At 40.0% G+C, this 23,771-nt stretch overlaps 1 protein-coding gene across 2 annotated transcripts in view; it reads left to right on the plus strand.

Annotated features, from left to right (window-relative positions):
- Nucleotides 1-23,771, plus strand: part of EIF2B3 (eukaryotic translation initiation factor 2B subunit gamma) — a 98,346-nt gene that overhangs the window by 34,652 nt on the left and 39,923 nt on the right. For both annotated transcript variants that reach the window (XM_014872088.2, XM_088169529.1), the window contains exon 5: nucleotides 15,894-15,983. In XM_014872088.2, the coding sequence (XP_014727574.1) occupies nucleotides 15,894-15,983 (90 nt within the window). The remainder of the gene's footprint in view (nucleotides 1-15,893; nucleotides 15,984-23,771) is intronic.

The following is a 23,771-nucleotide window of genomic DNA, read 5'->3' on the forward strand; positions in this document are numbered from 1 at the left end:
AGGATGTGTGTGGGGAACAGCACCTGACAAACAGCAGCCAGACAGAAGGAATAAAATCCCTTGGGAATGAGACTTCTTTTTATGGCCATTTTTCACTTCTAAGGCCACTTGAAAAATATTGTTCTTCAGGTAGATCTTGTTCCTAGATCCCTGGGTTAGCATTTGGGTGCCTGCCATTTTCCCAGACCAAGGAGCTACTGAAGACTTAAGCTTTTCCAGTAGGAAAGTATGCAAGTACATACTTCGCAGCACCAGACACTATTGAAAGAATAATGGACCCTTCCCACATTCAACTCCATTCTTCTTGCACACACTCCCAGACCTCTGGAGCCACGGTGCTAGCAAATGATTACATTCTGTTTTTCTTCCTTAACTCTTCCTAAACAAAATGTTAATTGAGACATTGATTTATACAATTCAGACTCCTGTGTTAAGTCAGCATACTTAAAAGTAGCCTCTGGCTATCGAGGGGATAGATCAGTGAGACAAATTGGTGCTTGCTGGTATGTTTTTCTATATCTTACCCTTTGAGAAAAGAGTGTATATTTAAGATTTAGGGAATATGTCCTTTACGCCTGTTTGTTTTAGATGTACCCCAGTGTAGTGTAGCTTTAGGACACAGGAGGCCATATGTTCTCTGATTTACATTGTTGTATGAAGGAAGCATACTGGAAGACAAAACAGATTTTAGCTTTTTTTTTGTATGTCCTTGATATTTGTTTGAAAAAAAATATTGCAATACTGGGGATATTATGTAGATTCCAGGCCTTCATATGTAATAGGGATGACTGTATGCCTGGGGGTAAAAAATTACTTCTCCTGTCCTAGACAACTGTTGAATTAAAGGATTTGCAGAAAAGTTGTCCGACCTTACTTCTTCCTAATCTGTTCTTCTGTTAAAAAAACAGAAGTGTTAATCTTTTTGTTGTAGAGAACCATTAAAATAAGCGACTTTTGTGTTTTCAGAAGAAGAGTTCTCTGGGAGATCTGGTGCTGGAAGGGATAAACTTCATACAAATTGGTGTTATCACCTGCTAGCATTGAGACATGCCTTCTAATTTATACACAAAGAGATCTTACCTCGCTACTTGGCTTTTTGGTTTGAGAAATCCACTTAATGTTAGTGTCTCATATTTTCTTTGCTTTTTAAAATGAATGCAATATTACTGCCCTGTCTCACAGGGGCATAACTTGTGAACATTTATGTCAGTAGTGTAAATGTAAAATGCTGCTCTGAGTATAGAGTATTAACTGTTGGCTTTCCCACACCTTGAGTCAGAATAGTACTTGTTAAAATGACCTGCAGGAAACAGCTGATCTAACACTGCATCCAGCCGGAACTACAGGTCGTGTTTGAACTCAGATTTTAATTTTCAGCACTTGTATTTTTGTATGTCAAACACCTGTAGTATTTATTATTGTGTCGTGTATTGTGTGTTACATTGTTATGCACTGCTGTTCTTACCATTCCACTGGCTGTAATTCCCTTTCAGTGTACTAATTCTCCTTTTTTTTTTTTTCTACAAAGGCACTGGGCATGCAGTAAAAAATTAAATATATTTTCTTTTCCATTAACAAGCTGCTCCTCCTGGGTGTGCAGGAATTTGTATATAGGTGGGTGGCTCCTTGCATGCATACGAACTGGTTTTACAAATGCTGGCTTGAGTCAGGCAGGGTCAAGCGATGCCCATGAGCTGACACCTAAGTGCCAGGGCCGGGCAGAGCAGTCCCAGGGCTTGTGTATCCTGAGGGAATACCAGGAGGACTCCTTGGGAGGAGCCAGTCGTGCTGCAGAAACTGTTGTGTCATCTGGGCATTGCCAGGTCCATATTGTTCTGCATAAAGTAGAAAAGCTATGTTTATGTATCCTCAATTCTTGCATTTGTTTGCTGCTCTCTGCTTCCAGTTTGGCCACGTGATGGCAGCTTTTAAATTCCGTGATGTGAGCTGCGGTTTTGTTACCCATATGTATAGGTTTGGTCAGCACTTTCAGGATCCAGCAGAATACAAATATCAAATAAGAGTATAATCTTTTATAATCCTTCAAACAGTTTATTTTCACAGTAGAAAAGTAATTCCCTTTAGAAGGTGATCACTCCAAAGACTAATTGTTTTCATTTCTCCTAAACATTTTAAAAACATGACAGATATTTTTGCAAGCAATCTGTTGTAAAATACCTTCCAAGCTGTGTATGATCTATTTCTTCACTTTTTTAAATGACAGTTTTTTCCATAAACAGAGTAAATGTTTTCTGAATGACAGGTTATGGTAATAAGACAAAGTGATATGCCCTACTAAATAGTGGCCTCATAAATGTTGTGTGCATAAACAAAGTTGTTATGAACCGGTAAATCAAGAATGCCATGAACAGCAGAAATGCCAGACTCTAGAGCTGAAATAACCTTGCAGTTCAGTAGCCTGCTGCAAAGAAATCTGTCACTTTACCTGTTCCATCATTTCTGTGTTTTGGAGTTCTAGCTGATTGATTCACCATCTTGGCAGCAGTGCATGAAAGGATATGAACTTGTCAATATGAGAAAGGTGTCTAGTACTGAGTATGAGTGATAGAAGGATCGTTGCAAACTGCAGCACAACAATTCAAAAGTTCATTTTACTCTGACACTCTGTGCTTCGACTTCTTAATTTTTGTACATGAAAACATGTTGTGTTCACAGTGGAAGTGACTCACAAGTTCCAGTCAAGACTTCTGGAAGACTTCAGTCTGCTACCTGCCATATGCCTGCATATCTACTGCTGCTTTCACTGCTCTTCCAATGGCAATAAAAAAATTGGCCATGAGTGTTAATTCATGTCTCAGTGGAAATATCCAGAGTCTTAGGTATCTGAGGATATGGCTGTTTCCTAAGTTCTAGATATACTGACCTGTGAATGTTTTTATCATTAGGCAGTGCCTAAAAAGTTATTGTATGGTATAGAGGTAAAGGTTGAACCAAATTGTTCAGCATCCAAAAGCTTGAAATGAGCAGGGGTTTTGGGAAGGTGATGTGAGGCCACCACTAGCTGTGTGCTGTGCACACAAGAGCATTAAGGAGAACTGCAGTGTACACAAGGGAAAGATGTTGTGGCTGTGTCTTTGCAAAGGCTGATCTGACTTCTCAGTGTAAGTTTACTTATCAGAATTGTTGATCCCTGCTTTCTGGGTGGTGCATGCATAGGGAGAATTAGATGAGGTTATAAAGAGCAGAAAAACTGATGAGCTTCAGAAGTATTCAAGGTAGACACTGACTTGAACTTGTATGTTGTCTCTCAAAGTGAATAATATCTTATTACACTCACAGTTGAATGTTCATTCCCAAAATTCTGGGATGTTTTGGCTTTTAAATCTACCATGAGGAAGGACAAGCACTGTCTGCGCTCACGGGGATCAAGATGCAATGGGGAGAAAAGTGTATGAGAGCCCGTTCTTAATAGTCCTGTTTGTTACTTTAAGCAGAATTGTCACCCTCCCTGCCACTGTTTGTGCCCTGATGAGAATCCATTGTTCACATCTCTGAGGAACTCATGTTGTCATCTAGTTGAATAGTAAGACCCATGTGGACACACACATTTAGAGAGCTAGGGAATTACAGCTTGGAAATTCTTTTTCAGGCCTGGATTTCTCCTGACTCTCAGGTCCATTCCCAGGCTGACAAGCTGACTATAGCTTCAGTTAGGGAGGAAGTCTCCCAATGTGATAGTATGGTGAAAAACAGAGTGGAATTCATAATAAAGATTGACACCTGGTATCTTTCCCCTGGGATACATCCTGAAGTACTGTCCCATGGATGTTTTTCCCAATTGTCCAATGAGCTACTGTCCTGTCCTAACTCCACGTAACACACTTTAAATGCGGGCTGTCTGTACAATAAAGTTGGCCCTTTTCCCTAAAGAGGCCCATGTGTGTTGCTGTCCTTTCTCTCTCTTTTTAGCGTAGTGACCACAGACCCTAAATTGAGATTAAGAGTTACCAAAAAGCAAGAAGCCAATCTTCTACTGTTACTTGATCACAGTGGGCTTATTTGCTAAGCTAAGATTTTAACCACTTAGGGGTTTTTAGGCATCTGAGTACTGTTCATTAATGTAGTTATTTCATTGCTGAATGACAGCATGTTTTCATGCACTGCTGTCAGTTCTAGCATTGTTTCAAAATGAGAGGTGTTTCTTGTTGCCAGAAGTAGAACTGTAATATGGTTTGCACTTCCAGAAATTCCTTCATGGCTTCAGTCTGTGTTTGATTTTTGTCTGGTTTGCAAAAATATATGATCTAGTCGATCCAGTCATGTTTTTAATTGAAAACATGCATAGTTTGTGTATATTAAAAAAGGATCATTTGCATGTAGGGAAGAGCCCATGAAAGTGTGTTTCAGAATTCCTACTTGCATCTGGTATAGAAAAAGTTTAGGCAATTATTTTGTGTGTGTCCACTGTGTACTTTTTTTTCTTTTGTTATCAATGTACGTCGGGTCTGAACACAAATAAAACATGCTATGCAGACTAATTGAATCAATGCCTCTGTGGAAGCAATTTAGTTTCTGGAATTGCTCTTCTAAATCAGAGATGTAAACAAAAACCTAGTTATTTTTATATAATTTCCCTTTGCCTCATGTATGTGATTCTGGAAGTTCAAGAGTTATATGTTTGTGCCTCTTTTTACAGATGAATATTTGCGGGGCTGAATTTTTATTGAAGCATAATTCCTGGTTTCCTTAAAGCTGAGCAAGACTACTGTACAGTGGGAACACACATTAATTTGAGTTGCTCAGAAAGGCTTTTCACGTTAAAGCTGTCAAGGCAGCAAATTGTCCTCAAGTGTTTTTTCATTAAGAGTTGTTTGCTGCTTTTGTAGAAACAGCTGCTTCAGCCATAGAAAGTAAATGAGAAGCTTTTCCTGAAAGAAGGGTGTGCAAAGAAGAGTGTTTAGGTCATAGGCTCTTACTGTCCCTCCTTCTTCCTTCTCTGCCTACCTAGGGATGATACAGGTACCATTGCATTTTGTTCTGTCCCCAGAGACTCCTTTTATTATCTGAGATTGGCTTCAATTTGTTGTTTCTTGATTGTTGTTTCCTCACAGACTCACAATTAGCTCATTGGGCTGGTTCCTTTAAAATGTAGAACACAAAGATGTTATCTGTCTTAAAAGTATAGAGGGTAAAGGACTGTACCCTTAAAGATATGCTCCCATTAAATGTACAATTCCAGCTTTTCAGAATAAAGCTGTTTTCTAGTGCAGTCCAATATAGTAATAAAATCTATTTGTGAAGAGTGCAGGCTCTGTGGTGTGAAGAATCAGACCTACCTCTTCTGTTGCAGTGCTAAAACTTCCTTTTATTTTTAATAGCAAATTATTTTGAGAGCAGAGCCCAGAAGCATGGAAATTTTAGAAGTGAACTGGTCTTTTAAGGCTTCCTGTTCATTTTTGTTGTGCTTATTGCTTCTTACCTCTCTCTGTGTTTACTTTTTTTAAACTGTCTCAGCAAAAGCAGCCATTGTAACTTAGGCCTTTTTTATATTACTGGCATAGTCTAGAGGGTTAGCACAGGTCATTATAGTTACAGATTGATTCTAATACATTTTTTTTCTTTATAAACTAAAGGCAGGACTGTACACGAAATCTCTGTTATTGTATTTGTGCTTTGTACTCATGCACTTGTTGACTGTTTTACAAGCCAGTAACGTAGTAGCCACAGGCTAGGAAGCTTGCCCAGAAATCTGGCATATTTAATTAGTGCTAGTAAACAAGCAGAGTTTCAAATTTAATTTTTCCTTCTTTAATTCCTATAAACCTCAAGCCATTTAAAACTTAATTTTGACACTAGTTTCGTTTATGCAGTTGGATAATACTGAAACAGTCTACAACCACAGACAGAATGGTCCCAGTCTTTTCCAAGCAAGAAGGGAATAGAAGTTGTTTTGTTTTAATAGTATCTGAGGTTGATGTAAAATTGTAAACTATAATATTCGGGTCATCCACTACCCATTTTCTTTCTGTTAGGCTAAATGTTTCAAGACAAGGCAATTGTCCTACCATGAGTTTAGCCTTGCAAAGGACAGGGACTGGATTTGTTGCTGCTCTGGTTTTTGTGCAGAGAGCTCTTCTGAGAGCAAGTGATGGAATAACTGAGCTCTGGTCTTTGCCATGGCCAGTTTATTGCTTCTAAGCTGTGAGGTTTTAACTCACTGCCCCACGTGGTACAAACAACAGAGGATTCAATTGCTGTCTTCTCACTTGCTTTTCAATACCAGCTTGTGGTCTGTGCTGAAAATGGTTCTCTACTGCTGCTTTCACTGTGAGGGACTACTGAAGTCTAGATTAATGACATTTCTCCTATCTATTTCATTGCTGAAGCCACTTTGTCTCCAGACAAGTCATGTGCTGGGTGTCATAGCAATAAAATGTTTGGTAATTTTGGCCAAAAACTGGGCTTCATAACTTCAGCTAGAATTTTTAAAAATTAATATTGAAATTGTGAAAATACACAGATGAGCAGTGTTTTATTAGCTGTCCAGACAGCTTTTCCTTCAAGAATGTGTTCTGGGGAGGGGTTTTGTTGTTTGGGATTTTTTGCCTACTTATTTATAAAGGCAGCTCCCACCTTAGCATGTACTGAAGTGAGAAACTTCACTCTAGTGTGTGTGAAGTTTCTCAGTCAGCAATAACTGTTCCAGAGAAGGAAGGAAACCTGCTCAAAGTACCTTCTCACTGCATTGAATTCACCATCATTTTCTTCTGCAGTATTCTAATTTTATGATCACTGTTCCAAAGGAATAAAATTCTTCTGGCTCAGCCTTAAGTTTTTATTCAGGTGCTACTAATGGGTGAAAGGTGAGATAGATTCTTGGAAATCCATCTCTGTCTTTAGTGCAGTATGTTTTTGTTCATCTGGGCTTAATGCTATAGAGCTCCAACTTTAGCATCTTCCTGAAAGCATTTTTGTTATAAGTTCAGTTTCTTGTAGTAATAAGAAGCAGCAACTTCTGTTATAGCTATTAACAAGCCTGGAAATTTTAAATCATGAGTAATCTGGTCTAACCAGAAACTAATCCAGTGTGGTTGTAACCACTGTAATTACTTGTTTAAAAAAATGTAAATTTGGACTTTCGGTGGATGTTAAGGTCGTCTTGTGGTGGTGGTACTTTTTTTGAGTCTAGTCTTTTTTCCTTTTTTTTCCCTCTGATACTTATATTCATCATTCCGCGGTATTTCTAATGATGTTTTGTAAAATGCCAGTTAGCTATTGAAAAAAGTAATCATAAAGTTATTTTGGACTGAAAACATGAGTGATGTCTGTCAATGGCTTCAGTCTGACTTAGTTCTCCTTTGGCTTTTAATTCTGCTGTCACTCTGCAAAAAGAATGTTGCACTTGCTAATTTTAATACATTCTTTTAATTAAGTTCTTGTTTGATACTGTCAACATATTAGTTGATAAATTGTATAGGTTCTTTTAAACTAGAAAAGAGCATAAGTATATCTGTATTTCTTGTGTGATGTTCGTATCACCTGGGGTATTTTTTTACTGCAGAAGTGGGCTATACTCTAAAGTTGATGATGTCCCAAGCTCTGGTGGCTCTCACTGTCCTGACATCTCACAGCTCAGGGTTGATGCTGCCTTAAATCTGAGCTAGCATGTCTCTGAGGATGTGTCTGAATACACAGGCTGAGTCATGACTTCAGTATAACCAAGTCAGGAAACTCCAAGTCTGTTTCCCTGTAGGGAAGCAGGATTCATGAAGTCTGAATGCTGATTCCTTAGAATAATTTCCTCTAAAATGTATTTTTCTTTTATGTACCCTTTCAGCACTGCCGAGGTGTGGAGCCCTGGCAGTCACAGCCAAGTTCCCTCCACAGTGGCCACAGAACCAAGTTTTGTGCCGACTTTAATTTCTACCTGAGATAAAGCTATTCTCATTACATAATTAAATATTTGACACTCGCAGTTGTTGGGATATTGTCAATATGAAGAGTGGTTACTGTGTCAAATGCTAAAGTGTTCAGTGGAATTGAGATGTGAGTAGATACAGCAGTAAAAGCTTATTGTAAATCAAAACTGAGGCAGAAGCAGTAGTTGCCAATAATCAAGAAAAACCCACAGGTCAAAGCATCAGCTAAGGAAGCTACAGACCAGCAAGGAGCTGGAACAAAGTATAATTCGCTTACAGTAAATGAAGAAAATTAGCATTGCCAGGTTTATGGCAGAAAGGCTGGATTTACATGGGTTGGATTTGAGTAGATTTTAGTAATATAAACCATAACACTTAAATTTTCCCCATCTTTGGACTCAAAGCTCATGTCTCCTTCCTTTCTAGACTGTATGTTTTGGTGGGAGCCAGATGCTGCTTTGTCTAACATGTATTCTTTTCTTCTCCACTTCTCCCTTCTAACCCTAATGACCTGCTATTGGGCTCTTCTCAGGTTGTTCTTCAGTCTGGTAAAAAAATAACTTTTTTGAATGCAAATATGTTCTACAAAAGTCTCACAAAGGTGCACCTTCTGTCATGAAGAGCCCATTTGCTTGTCAGGCAAAGATCCTAGCAAAGGGAAATGAGTGATCAACCTATGGCCTGTGCATAGTGATGGGTTTAAAGAGAGATTTTTAATTTTAATAAACTGGTGGTGCAGGAGTAGGTGACTCTCATGAGGTACCTGGACAGCAACTCACAATGGGGAACCCAAAGATTTGTGTGGCAGCTTCAATTTGTTCTGTTCCTGGGCCCTGTGAAATGCGAGGGAAACATTGATGCTTATTTTGACTTTGGAGGGTTTTTTTGCTTATGCTTTTACCGGCAATTTAAGGTTGGGGGAAGAAGAATTTCTTTTTGCCTAGGTATTTTAGTAGCCCAAGGGTATGCCCTTACCTTAAATTCCCTAATTTTGCAGATTGTATATTCTAAGTAGGACCCACCTCACCTGGAAGGTGCAGAAGGTCTTCAGAGCTTTGCAAGGCTCACGCTGCAAGTGCAGTTTTATTTGCCTTTGAATCCAGGCCAGTGGCATGAAGAAGTTGTGTCAGCCTTGTTGTGTTTAAGCTATATATTGCTAGTGACCTGCAGCTTTGACCTAGTATTCAGTTTCACTGTTTCCCATGCATTACTGTAATTATTTGATTTTAAAAAATATATCATATGTCTACTGCTTAGTCCTTTGGGAACTGATGTAGGAGGGATCAGCAGGAGCTGCTGTTCTTCAGTAGCCTCTATTCAATCTTCCAGCTGCAGTTATTTTCTTAAAACTTGTTCCTCTGAAGTGTTGTCATCCTTTCAGCCCTGGTAATTTTAGGGAACAATTATTTACTAAGGTGAATTTCCATGAAGTAGGAAGCAAAATGAGCTGAAAATTGGAAATGATTAGGGTTGCCAGGTGCAGACTTTTAGTTCTTTCTCCTTCTTCAGCAAAGAAAGCGTTTCCCAAAGCTCGATTAAATCTCTTAAATCACAGTTTAGCCCAGCATAAGAAAAATAAGCTCAAACATCAGATCTGAACTAAGTGACTAAGCCATGTCCCGTTGTGTTGGAATTGAATTGGTTATAGCACACAATAATCTACTTTATTGTCATCCTGGCTTTAACTGTAGCATAAGATGATTACATTGAATGTGTATAATAATAAGGCTTACACTTTGTATATAGCCCTTTAAATATTTTGGCAGACCATAGAAAGAACCTTTACGTGCAAGGCTTGATTAATCCTTTTCCTCTGTGTATAGAACAAGTAGCTGCCAGAGCTCAAGGGTAAAACCTATTAATAATGTCTCTGGCAGTCCCCGCCCTCTTTCACAGTGTATTCTCTTCTGTTCACACCAAACTCCAGGCTTATTGTCATTTTGGTCTCTCTCTTTTGCTTTCCCAGTTTATACATAGCAATCAGGGTATTCTAGCAGAATAGTATCTAGTATAAAAGTGTCTAGTATAAAATATTTGCATGAGCTCTGTTTTTCCAGAGACAGGGAAAGAGAAGAGGGGTGGTAGTGTTGTGGGCAGCCTGGCCCCTGCGTTATTTCCTACAGCTGTTCACACTCAGTATGTAGAGAAGACTCTTAGAGCCAGGTTTAGGGAAGTGCTTTCACGGGCAGCTGTGTCTGGTGTGCTCCCAGGGGGGTGCACGTGGCTGCACAGCCCCCAGGAAGCACTCCTCTGACTTGGGGTGGGTGAGGAATTACTGTTATTTTCCTTTTCATGTGGGGAAGCTGAAGTAGGATGAAGAAAAACATATTTTATAGGTTCATGTGATGGAGTGGCTGTGCAGCCATTGGCACCCTTGCTCTCCACCATCGAAGTCAAAAGAGATGTTAACGTTAAAACTCTGAGTTGTTGCCAAGAAAATGACTCTTTCTAAAGGGAGGTCATGCTGGCTTATTGTAGACCATTACTGACCTTGAGCAAATATTAATCCTGAGTTCTGACTGCTAACCTATATTCTTTATACTAGAGAAAATGATTTAATCTTTGGCTTTCAATGAAAGTTAGTTCCTTTACCAAAAAGTTTTCACCATGTTTTTGTCAGAAGTAAGTTCAGAGTTTGTATTGTAGTCTCATGGGTATATTAATAATATAATACAACAAAGAAAAATGGCATGTGGTGAAGGTTTTAAATGAAAAATATTTATTATTCAGAAGACTTTCAAGCAACTTAGGTCACTAGATCAATAAAACATTTTCATTTGAAACTGCTTCCCATTTCTGGTGCAGTGTCTCTCTAGCAGCAGCAGCTGTAAGGATGGATAGTGGGTAGTTCTTAACAGAACTGCAGTGTCCTGTCCTCCCTTGCCAGATCCTCAATGGACTAAAGCAAATCTTGCCCTCCTGTCTTTTTAAATAACGGTGTTACAAAACTAGAGGAAGGAGAACAGTGAGGGGATGCCCCTGAGCAGGGAAACAGAGGTCAGGGTCATCCGGGGCTCATGGCACGTGTTGGGACACACCTCATCGTAGCCTATGCTGTCTTGGAGTCCCATTGCTGAGGTGTTCCTCAGCCGGAATTGAGGCAGTCTCACCCAAGAAGCAGCATTGTCCAATTCCCCTCTGCCCACCCTCCTCTGCCGCGGCGCGGGGGGGCCCGGCCGGCCCCACCACCGCAGCTCTGCAGCCCAGAGGTGGCAGCATTTCACCAGTGGGCAAAGGAGCCCCGCCATACAGTGAGGACATTCATGTGGCTAAGTGCTTTGGGATCTTTTTGGCCAAAAGCACTGTGTTTAAAAAAAAATAAAAATAAAAAAATTAAGGTCATAAGGTGTCTGGGATTTTTGAAGGGCCAATGTAACAGTGGTCTTTTATTATTAGTGAGTTTACAGCCAAGAGCTGTCCCGTAAATGAGCAATGCGATTTAGGGATTATTTTTTTTTCCTTTAAAAGCAGGAATGCTTGAGACATTAAAGGTGGTCTGGCAGCTTTTGCTGTGAGACTTCTCTTCATGTTGATCTGTACACTGGCTTTGTATCAACACGAGAGCACCACGTTCTTGCAGACAGGCAGGGGTCAGCACTGTGTTTGAACTGGACCGCATGCTGCTTCATGCAAGAGCACAGTTCATGGTGTGGGGGATAGGAAGAATGTGATGGAGTGTTTGGCTATATGGACTATGTGAGCTACATACCATTAGTTAGAAAAGATGCAAGTGTGGAATGCATAGTTTGCACTTAGCTTGCTGTTATTTATTTACTTTGGAAGGATGGGGAGGAAGATTAACTAATACCTGTGAGCCCACTGTGGATGTAATTCAGGTATAGGTTTAGGAGCCAGGTTAATAGCAGGTATGATTAGATTTTTATTGTGTCATTGCTTGGATTAGTGTTAGAGTACAAACAGCCTCAGGTCCTTGAGCGTATTTAAAGACCTACATATTTTCTGTCAACAGCTGTATGAAGTTAGGGAAAGGGAGGCCATGGGATTTCTCTTTCTCAGCTAGTTTATTTGTGAGGTGGTGAGGTTAATGTGGCAATATCCCATGCTTAGTAGAGAGGCTTTTTGGCTTTAAGCATTGTGAGTGCTCCCTTCAGATTTATGATTTTGACCCCAGCCTGGCATTATCACACTGTCAGTGGGAGTATGGAGCTGTTGGAACCTCCAGCTCTTGGTGGTAATCTCTCTTAATTAGTTTACAGTTGAAACAATGGTCCGTCTTCTTGCCTTTAAACAAGGGAAGTTTGCTCTATCAGTGGTTGATTTCCCTGAGGGAGGAAATCCTGAGGGGGGTTATCAGGGAAAGAAAAGCTTGGGCTCCACTTTCAAAGCAATGCCATGTATGAAGCATGCATCAATCCTGTTAGTACTGCTTATTATTTCACAATGGCGTGTCAGGAATTACAGGCACAGACTTTTCTAAGGACTCTTGCAGACCTTTATGCACTCTCATCCTGAGTCAGGATTCTGTGGAATTACGTGATAATAAAAGCTAATTTTACACATTAAATTGCATTCTTTGAAATTGCTCTTTTAGTTGCTGATCTTTCCCTGACTTCTCCACAGATCTCCCCTAGCCTTCTAATTGTCAACTTTCTGCCAGGAAGCCCTCCATGCCTCATCATTAGGACTAAAATCTGCCATCAGTTAACACGCAGAGCTTATAACTGGGAGCAGCCCCCTCCCTTGCATGGGAGCACAGACAGTAATAGACACTATAGTGGCAGCACCAAAGGGAGTTTTACTGTGTATTTTAATGACTTGTGCTTGATTACATTTGCTAGATTGAACCAAAGTTCATTTAGTAATTGGTATGATTCTTAGAGGGTACACATTTGACATTCCTCCCTCATTAAAGAGCTCCAACAATGGCTGTTGCAACTTTCATCTCAAGGGTGACCCTCTCAGATATATATCCAGTCTTTTCCTTTTGATAAACCACCCAACCCGGCATTCATTAACACTTAACCATCTGCAGCCAGCCCCTCCTAGTACCTTCTCTCTTCCTTTGATGATATAATTAAAAGCCTTCTGTATTATCTCCCTCGAAGCAATAAGTCTAGGTGCGTCAGCTCCTGCATTGTTTGTTATTCGATTCTCTCTGTATCAGCTGTTCTTTCGAGGGCTCATTTTTCATATGTTGTAAAGATTAGCTGATGGAGTGGGAGATCAGAGGCATGAGACAAGAGTGTGGCTCTCGATATTAGTAACCAGATGCTCATTTGAAATGGTGATGGGGTTTGCTGTTATCTGTTAGATTATTTGGCTCCTTTGCTTTTACCTGAAGATAAACTGGTTTAAGCACTAGTCAATGAAAATGAGCATCATCTTTAGTGGCTTGTTATGATAGAATACTCTTATCAGTCGGGTTTAGTGTGGCTATTCTCTCCTTGACCCTGGTTTACAGAAATCACAGCTTTGTTTATGCATGTGCCCAAACTTGCCTGTTTGACCTTTGAAGCTGTGATTATAATATTAATCTATGAGACTATTCTGTTGCAAATCACTTAGGTGGTCTGTATTTCAGAGAATTTCATTGTGGGACCTCCCTCTTGTCCAGCATGATGTTCCATTATTGTTAGTATATTCTACATTGAAAGCAAACGCAGACTGGTGTTTCAGTACATCTTGTTGTCTGGCTGCTTTTTGTGGGGGGGTTTTGTGTGTGATGGAGGAGCTGGGATAGTACTGTGCTACTATTTGTCCACTTGCACTGATTTTGTGTAACTTTATAACGAGTTGCTTAGCTACCGAAAAACTTGGTACAATACTTGCATGCAGATACAAACTTCAGCCCACAAATCCTCAGTGTCCTGTGGTGTAGCTAAATAGCATTATTCCAGTTTGCAGGTGGGGAGACTGCGTGTGTCAGAGCCACACAGACACTGGCGACAGAACCAGCATTTACTGGGGAATTCTTGTTTTACATCATTGCCCCTGCAGCCTTCTTCTGCCTGGTGTTTAAGGGGAGGTGTATGAAAGATCTTAAATAGGAAGGGAAAAATGTGGCATTCTGTCACTAAAGAAATTTTGTCTTGTTTGTTGTCTTCAGGTTAAGAATTGGTTAAGATTTTTTCCTCCCATTTTTTGCCTCTCCTTCCTATGTTCTGTTTATTTCCATATTTTTAGGTGTTTATTGCCTTGTTCCATTGATTTGTTAATTTCCCCAGCAAACTATTATATTCATTACATAAATACAAAGGAACCCTTCTTAGAGAAGATAGGAAATTTCTCCCTCTCATACATACACAAAATGTGGCAACTATTTTCAGGATGCAGAGCAGGAGGGAATCTGCTGACTTCCAACTGCAAGATCTCATTAAAATTAGTGGATTCTCTCTTCCTCTTTGCATAAGGAACATTGCTATTTGGGCTGCCTTCCACAGCAACATCTGGGCCACTGATAACATCAGTACTGCAGCATTGCTGGGGGAGCTCATGTTTTGTTAATGAAGTAATCTACTGAAAGTGCATATATCATTTTCTAGTACCACATACTTCGCTGCTAAGTGTTGTACTACTATTATAGGAACTTTCCTTTGAAAATGGGACTTAAGGAATTTTGTTATAGTCAAAAATATGTGTAGCTTGAATGGCATCCTTGAGAAATGCCACATAAGTCATGAAATGGTAAGACTTAAATACTTCGGTAGTTCAAAGCATTAATTGAGAATGCACTGAAAAATGGCTTACTAAAGCACCTGATGTTCTTGGTAGCTTTGGTGTTACTAAATATTTGACGTGATAGTATTGGTTTACTATTTATATTTATATGCATGCCTAATTTGTGAGTGATCCTTCTGCTGAGCTAACTATGTAATAAAAGGGATCATGATCACAAACATCTGACTTGAGCACGTTCTGGAATAAGAAAACCAAGTTGGATAGAGTACACTGATAAAATATGTTCATTTGAACTTAATTATGAAATCCAGACATCAAAGGAAGAACAATGAAAACAGAGACAATTTCAGGTGTGGATTGAAATGTCTTTCCTTAATAGCCTCTGACCGTGAGAGCAGTTATGGATGTCATGAACAGCTCAGTGTAGTCCCTGACTGTTGTTGTGTTTTGTCTTTTTCAATCTGCAGGCTAAATATTTTTGTGGCTTTTCTGTTCTGAGAATTAGTGGCAAATGTTCAGACGGCCAGAATGCTCTCAAATGAGGCCACAGATTTGTGGAAGGGAAAGTAATATTGGCCTGGAATATCTGGCTGGTTTGAGACAGGTTCCAAAAAGGGTTTCCATTATCCAAGAGTAGAGAAAGCATAAAGAGAAGCAATAGAAGCAGTCAATGAGTCTTTTTGATTTAAACTTTGTTCTTAAAATATTGAAGCTACCAGAGATTCCTGAGGTTCTGAAATATTAACTTGACACTGCTCCGAAAGCAAAGACTTCTCTGTTTGGCTTATGATGAGTGGGAGTTTTACTGATCTTTCCCATCTTATTGGGCTGGATAGCCAAATGCTTTGTAATTGGGCTGTGGCAATCATTTGTAATGTGTAGTGTAGGAAAGGTGAGCAGACCCTATCTCCTTCCCTCTTTCCCTCCAGGCAGTGTTGGAGAAAATACAGTAGTGTTGTTGTGTTTGCTAGCAGAACATGCCCAGCCTTGCATATATATTAAGGCAGGCACTTAGCCAGAAGCTTTGAATTATTGTACCCTGACATTACCCACTGTAACTTTTAGCACTCTGGGCCCATTACTTTGGCTTCCTGCCCAGTAATGTGCAATTTCCACTTACATGAGAAGATGTAGCAGGAGTAATGACTCCTTGGAGGAGGTGTTTTCTTTTGCAGCAAATCAGCCCAGGGCCAGCAGGTGTAAGTTTATAGACACAGCCCAGTAATGGCAGCCTGAGCTCTTCTGGTCCAGCAGTAGATGGAAAGGAACAGGCCTTTGCACAATTGTCACTATCCCCTGACTTCATTGCAAAGTCAAGTTCTTGTAAGCAGCCATGCAAAAGCTCCATGATTTCCTCTTTTTATTCTTTTCCAGGCACCCCAGAATGCACATCAGAACAGGGCTGATGGATGCCCATCTCTACTGTCTGAAGAAATATGTGGTAGACTTCCTGGTAGAAAACAGGTAAGAAACCAAGCAACAACACACAAGGTGGTAGCAGGCGTTTGCACTAACATATGGTTTACACCAGAGCTTTTAAAGGAGATTTCTTTTCATTAAATTAACTAGCATAAAATAGAAATATAAAAGAAACCAGTTTTCAAAATATTTTAATTGTACTAAAAGGAATGCCAGGCATTATGTCTGAGTGTCTTACTAGGATCTTTTTGAAAAAACTAAACAAAAAAAAACCCAATGTAAGTGAACACTAACATTTTGTCTCTTTTTATGCATCCCTTCTTTTTCTAATGTATCTGTTCTTTTTGGCTGCTTATTTTACCAGGGCTTCCCCATTGTTAGGCTTGTGAATACATTTCTGACCTTTGATTTCCCCCACCACAGTCTGTTTTGGTCTTTGCAATCACCTTCCCTCTGCCCCTTCACATCCACCACCACTGCAGGTGGGCTATCTCTGTAGCATCCTATGTTTTTAGCTTGTGATATTCCTCTGTCAAAACTCTGAGACCACCCACTGAGAGTAAGAAAAACATCCATTTATGGAAGTGGAGAAGGATCTTAGCTATAATATTTCATGAAACAGACAAAAAAAACCCTGTTTGTCTTTTAAAAACAAACAAATGAACACTCCCCCTCACAGTAAGTAGTTCAGTTTTGGAATGATGTCCTGTTCCTAGACATTTTATAGCCCTCTCATGCCCATTACCTATACTGAATGCTCACTGAGTTCTCAAGAGTTTTTCTCCCTTTTAAGTAAGATAAAAGATACAGGGGCTAAGTGTTGTGTTCATAGTACATTTTCTTAGCAGATAAACTGACATGTGAAAAAACACTGAGGGTGGGAGATTTATGTTAGTCTTGACTATATACAAATCTGGTGATACAGCTGGATACATGCTTGAAGGAGCTCTTCTAGAATAAGGGTCTGTGAGCGAGTTAAAATTAAGTGTAAAATCTGTGTTAACCCTGAGGGTAATTTCTTACCATGCATAAGAATAAGGCTTATCTGACACTTTGACTGGTACACAGGCACACTGTACCAGTTATTTTAGTTCCCACTTGTGTACAGAAACATGTGGAAAGTGAGAAAGTTTCAGGAGCAGCAGATGTTTTATACCTGGAATAAACCATTTATTTAGTGTATTTTAGAAAGTTGGTGAGGATTTGGAATTCTTGTGTTTCCTGTGGTAGCATGAAGCAGTGTTTACACCTTTCTTTTGTCGTAATGCAGTGTGTAGGACTCATTTCATGAAATCCTAATATCTCATTTTCCTGGGATTAGACATTTCTGGAATATTAGATATTTCACACATTCAGTTGTTTTTCCCTGGTATTTCATTTGGTTTTGAATTTAGATCTGTGGGACAATGATGGTCTTTGTCAGATATGTCACTCAGAGAGGCCTCTGAGTGTAAATAGCGGTACCTTCTTATTTCAAGGCTTTATGCTATTTCAGTGGAAACTGGTGAGATCTTTGACTGTGAGTCAAGATTTTACCTTGTATTAAGCAAAGCCAGTAGAGTAAAATTCTTCTAGTTGCCCCCAGGTCCCCATAGAAAAAGTCTACAGACTTTTTGCAAGTATGACCAACTGGGTTTTTTTGTTGTTGTTGTAGTTGTTTTCTGTAGTGAGGTCATTATCTGTCTTCACTATTTTTAGAAACTATGCTGCTTTTCTGTGACGCTTCCATGACAAATAGATCATTATAGCAGCTAGGCAGCATTTCTTAAGACCTGATAGCAACATCTGGCTTACTAATGGTAGATAGCTGCTTCATTCTCTTTATTACACAAATGCTGCTTATTCAGTCAATTAAGAGAGTCAACTGCAAGTAATGTGCTTAACTAGCAAATCTGGGGAATGGGACTTTTGCCATGAGGAATAACTTCAGCTTTCAGACTTCTGGCACTGGTGGGCATTTGCAGCTTGTTTTTCTTCTCTGAGGAAGGGGAGGACAGTGCATACCCAAAGATCTTTCCATGTTTGGCAGCAATATGCCAAGACTTTTGAAAGACTCTGGGGAAATTTTTTTTTTCCTCAGAAGTACTAACATCTACATAATTGTTTGGATTTAAGGATTCTTTTTAATACTTTGGTTTTTAGTCTAGAGAGAACCTACAGTAAGATTTTGCTTCTCTGCAATTCTGCACCAGGACTGGAGAAGCTCAGATGCCTTGTTTAAGTTGTGCGTGTTTAAAACTAACAGCCGGGACTGAAGGGAACAGTGAAGCTCTTGTACGGTGCCAGGAAGTACTGACACAGTGTACTTCCTCAATATTACAATATTTACATTGTGTTAATATTTTAACAGCAGGGTTTGATGGCAGACAGAACACCTTTTTTCATTGTTTGTAGCTCAGTGAAGCATTTACATTTTTTCAAATGTTTTTTTTGACATACAAAAGTTGAAAAGATGTTGCCCAGAAGTAAAAAATTCAGATGCTACAACTGGCTTTTGTAGAGGAAAATTATGATTACTTCCAGGTTGAAGCATTACGTGTAAACTGATGTGGTTATCTGTATGGGATCTGTTTCCTCTTCAGTGAGTCCCAGCTTAGCTGCAAAGATATGGGAAGAACAAGCTCTGCCTGGGTGAATCTACTTTATTTATAGCTATACCTATAAGAATAATTGGTGTTCAGATTAATCTGTGTATTGTAGGTAAAGTACAAAGTCATAAGCAACTAATACGAAAACAGGGAAAAAAGAATATGAAATGACTAAATCTTGGTTCTGTCTAAGTATATAAATACTGCTTTAGGATTTGGAACAACTTTGTTGTGTGGCAGCTTTGGAAAAAGGCTGAATATTCAGCTCCAAGATAAAGTCATGATACCAAAGGTTTTTTCATCAGCTTTATCAATGTCTTGCTTTGTGGTACTAGATAGTTCCTTTGATTTTTCTATGCACTTGTTTCCTCTTCTCAGTGGTATTGTTTTGAAAATAATCGGTATTTGTTTGGCAGCAGTGAGATTCTATGATGAGGGATGTTAGGAGAGGTCAAAATACTGTTTGGAAGCCTGTAACTCAGTTTGTAGTCTTTTAATACGTTTTTATGAACTATTTTTAAAGGCCTGAATTTATGATTATCCTGCCTGAAGTTTTATTGCACTATAGCAAATCAAATTCTTCAGTTTTAAAAGGCAGAACTTGCTAGTGCCTTTGAATAAAAGTTAGAGGAAATACTCTTTTTATTAGAACACCCTCAAATATCTATGTCCAGACAAAAATAAAAAAAAAATGTCATGTCCCTAATGTAATTTAAACCTGGGGAATTTATTTTTCAGGAGTGAAACTGCTTTTTCTTTCCTCTCCTAGGAGGAAAAAATGCATTTTGGCAGTTAAATCTCCATCTATCACTCATCCCCTAGTTCAGCACTGGATCCTAGTGAAATCAAGCGTGCAAGGGTCGTACCCTGTCCAGATCTACCAAGCTCAAACGCTCATGGTTCCATGCTGGCTTGGGCAACAGCTGAAGAAATTCTTGCCCATAGCAGTTTATTTCCTACAGCTGGAATTTGTTCCTTCTCTTCTTTCCATACTTCTGCTTCACCAGGATAGGTTGGTTAAAAAGTGCTCTTTAATTTGCTGCAGTGCGCTGCCAGCCTCTGCACAGCGGTGCCACTATGAGATGGGGAGCTCTGCCCTCGGATGAGCATCTCCATCCCTGCATCTGCAGTGGATACCCAACACTGGTGACTTCTGAGTCCACGTGAGATTCACAAGAGGTCACAGACCATACCCTTCTACCAGCTGGATTTATTCTGTCTGAACAGGAACTGTGACCTCAATGTGAAGCAGCTCTTGTTTGGGTTGAATTTTCTGCTGGTGGTACCTGACCCTGGGGTTTATTTCAGTGGAGGCCTTTAATTCTTCACCAGGTTCCTTTCTTCATCAGGGAAATTCAGAGTTGCTGAGGTTGGTCTTAGTAGAGAGCGTGGAGTTGTATCACACCTCCACATGGAAGGGAAGTCAGTTAAAAGTATGAGTTCTTTGTATTTAGGTGAGAGCTTTCCTTTCCTCAACATTTTCTCTTTCAGAGCAAAGCCAGCCAGGGATCTCCGAAGTGCCACACTTTGTGGCGTGGGAAGTCCGGCAGGCACAAGCTATGTGTGCTGCTGGAGCTGCTCTGCCAGCACAGGGCAGGGATAGTTGAAGGTGAACACCTGCACCACATGATGAACTGCACAATCTTGCTTTTCTTGAAGCGATCGTTGCGTGCGCTGAGCCAGCAGCGAGACAGCAGCAGAGGCTGGAGCTGGCTGGGGGCACGGCTCCACCCCACAGCTGGCGGGCCTCACACCCCTGGGGCCCTGGAGTGGCAGCCAGCACAGTAGCCAGTCCCTTTTTTGGCACTCTCCTGAGTGCTAGGTTGGAATCCTGCCTCGCTGCTGCATTCGGAGCAGATGGAAGAAGAGAGTCCTTATTCCCTTTCCCCCTGAACTTGATGTGTAGCAGAGGGCAGGATGTGGGCCCGTGCCGGGTGAGCCCCGCGTGCTGCACAGACATGCGCTGGTATTTCTTTGCTGTGTGCTGACAGTCATCTCGCTAGCAATCCCAGCAAAGCTGCTACCAGGAGAAATGTGATCAAAGGGAAATTGCATGGTAGCTTATGTTCTGTTTCTCCTGAAAATTTCTAAAGCTTTGGCCTGGTGAAGTAAGATACATAATTTAGAGGAAGGCAGAGGGGAGATAGATATAGAGCAAACCCTTTCCTTGTGAAGTTTTAACATGGAAAATTCAAACTTGCTTTGGAAATTTAAGTCTTGAAGATATGTCTCTACATATCCTGTGAATATGCTTAAGAACATACTTAATATGCATTTATAATATACGTATACATGAATGGCATTGTGCCCAAAGTCAGTTGTGCAGGTACATATGGCAACATTTGTTATATTTGTTAGACTATTTCCATGCTCAAAGCTGAAACCTGTAGGCATATGCAGACTGCTGTTTTCACCCCTCTTTGAGGTAGACCAGGAAGTCCTAAGCCAGATCAAGGCTGCCTAGAGCAAAGCAGTATGTGGTCCTAATCAGTAAGGTCCCCAAAATGATTTTTCTTAAATTTCATCAGTGCAAAGCTTGTCAGGAATATACTAATCAAACCTTAGTTAAAGGTTAAGCATACAAAAAGCCACATTTAAAAATACTAACTTTGTAAATTGTAGCACTTGCTAATTAATAAGTGCCATGGCTGAGGCTCCCTATGCAACTTTTTGCTTTTGTTTTTCCCGCATACTATGGTACAGCCTCATTTACATGACTTTGTACCTTTGTACCTTTTTGTACTTTATTTGGGGTTTTTTTCCTGCTCTGTGACCATTGCTTCATTTATTGCCTGAGATGTTTATTGAAAGAGATACTGTTCAGTGTTGTATATAACTTCTGTAGTTCAGGTGAAGGCCACCAGCCTTATTCCCTGTTTAAACCATGTTCTGAAGATAAGTTAAATACTTTGTTTTGGAAGGGTAAAAGTAACTACATTCCTCTTGGTGCTCATCACTGATTCTGTAATACCCATTAACTATCTTTTCAGCACCTCTATTAGTGAAGCAGTGGTTTTCTCCCTTCCGAAAGTGGGAAGTCAGGGTACACAAGAGCTGAGGTTTGAAGCATCTTTGTCTTAAGTATACCATTTCTCAATTCTTAACATTATACAGAAGCTCATAATGTTGAAAAAATGTCTTCCATTGATGATAGCTGTTGCAGGATGATAATCAATCACAACCTGCAGAAATCAGAATTATATTCTTCATTCAGCACCACCCATAGAATCCTCTGACAGAAGGGAATTACAAAAAAAAATTAAAAACTAGTTTTTCAGGCATCATTCGCCTTACATCTTTGCAGTTTTTTTCTCCTCTTGCAGCCCTCTGCCTTGTACATTTAACACACATGTTCTAACAAATGAGGCAGTCATTCTTCTGCCTCATTACACAAAGGTGATTCATCCCCAGGGCAAAGTCCATCTTTGCATTGGGTGAAGAAGAGATTGAGGAGAGAGGAAGGGTAGGTGTGTTTTTAAGGATTATATCATAATATGAACACACAAAGTCTTAATTGAGGTATAAGCAACATGCTTCTAGTTTTTCTTAATTTCAGTGTCTAAACTATTACCATGATATTCTTAAAGTGTGTGTGTATTTATGTATGAATTAATCAGTGAGTCTGCTGTGACTCTTGCTAAAGGAGTAGCTGTTATCAGCATAGATTTATCACCTTTCAGGTCAGCCACCAGGAGATGGGATGCTGTAAACTTCAAAGTATATCCATCTCAGCATTTATAACCTTGGCCTGGAGCATACTCTGTTTCTTTGTGGAACAGTGCACAAGTACTTCAATTACCTTGCAGAAAAGAGAGAATGGAGCATGCCCAAGGTAGAAATACTTCTACCTTTTCGAAGTAAAAAAACCAAAACCAAACAGGCCTCTTCCAAGCCTGTGCAAACAGTGTTTTTTCAGACTTTTAGCCTGATGTAGTATGGGCACTTTTCCTGTTTACAAATGTAATGCCCAGATGAAAAGACAACGCTGTGCTTTGCCAAATTCCAAGCATGGAAGTGCAAGAGCTTTTCAGCAGAGCAGATGAAATATTTTTAACATGGTCAAAACAAAGGGGGTTTTCCATAATTTTGTTCTTGGAAATAGCTGAGACATTTTTGATGATGCTATCCAAAAAATAATCAGCTTGAGGGAAACACCTGGCATGGGTAATTTCAGCCAAAATAGTTATACTTTGGCAAAGTTTACAAACAGATGAAGGCAGAAACTTAAAATAAGAAGTTCTAGGCAATTTTTCTTTAGGCACCCTAGTTGCACCACTTCTGAATATTGGTCATTTCAGATTTGGTGGAGGCAGATGCCACTGTTTGCTCAGATGTTCTGGGTTCTCTGTTCTCCATCTGACTGTCACATGCACTTTGTGACATAAGATCTTCAGACTTCATTTCTAAAGACTGTGTAGGCATATGTAAAACAAAATTGACCACATACATATTCCTCTTATGTATTAGGACATTTCACATACTTTTATGATGTCTTTTCCCCCCACCCCTCTTGCTCCTTAAAAAATGTCAAATTTTATTGTGTTTAGTAATGTATTTTGCAAATCACCATTTTGTCCAGAATCTGGTCCTGAAGTTTTGGAAAGCCACAAAAAAAGTGGCCAGTTTTCCAGGTACTGTCACCCGGGAAGTGGGCAGCTCTTCCTGTGGCCAGAAGGATCATGCGTGGTAAGGCAAGAATGATAAACAGCAGCACTGTGCTTGCTTCAAAAGGTCTGAGTTAGCAATTCACAGTGCCGTATCCTGGGAATGCTGAGCACTAACATCTTGCCTGCCGCCAGGGAGATCCACTTTCCCTGGGGAGCCCTCCCCTCAGGGTGCACCCCGTGAGAGTCTGAGCTGTAGCTAAGAAAACAAATCAGCTTTCTGCAGTTCTTCCAGCGCTGGAAAGCTGCCTGCCAGAATGTGCCAGTAGAGAAACTTTTTTCTGAACTGAGCAAATTTGCAGTAAACTTTATAGCCAAAGTCAGTATGATTTGTTTACAGAACTAAACACTGGGGTTTGGGTTGGTTTTTTGTTTTTTTTTTTTTTTTAACTGCTGAAATAAATAAGAGCAAATTGTGTGAGGTCATAGTGGTCTGCCTTTTCAAACTGCTTCAGCTGCAATCCCAGAGCACACGTCTCTGCTCAGCTCTCCTCTGCTGTCTCCAGAGAGCCTCTGCTGGGCCAGGACCAAGAGGGGAGAGGAAGGTTTGCTGTCTCAGTGCTGTGTTGGGAGATCTGTGG

The sequence above is a fragment of the Sturnus vulgaris genome, chromosome 9 (assembly GCF_052056855.1).
Source record: "Sturnus vulgaris isolate bStuVul1 chromosome 9, bStuVul1.hap1, whole genome shotgun sequence".
Lineage (NCBI taxonomy): Eukaryota > Metazoa > Chordata > Aves > Passeriformes > Sturnidae > Sturnus > Sturnus vulgaris.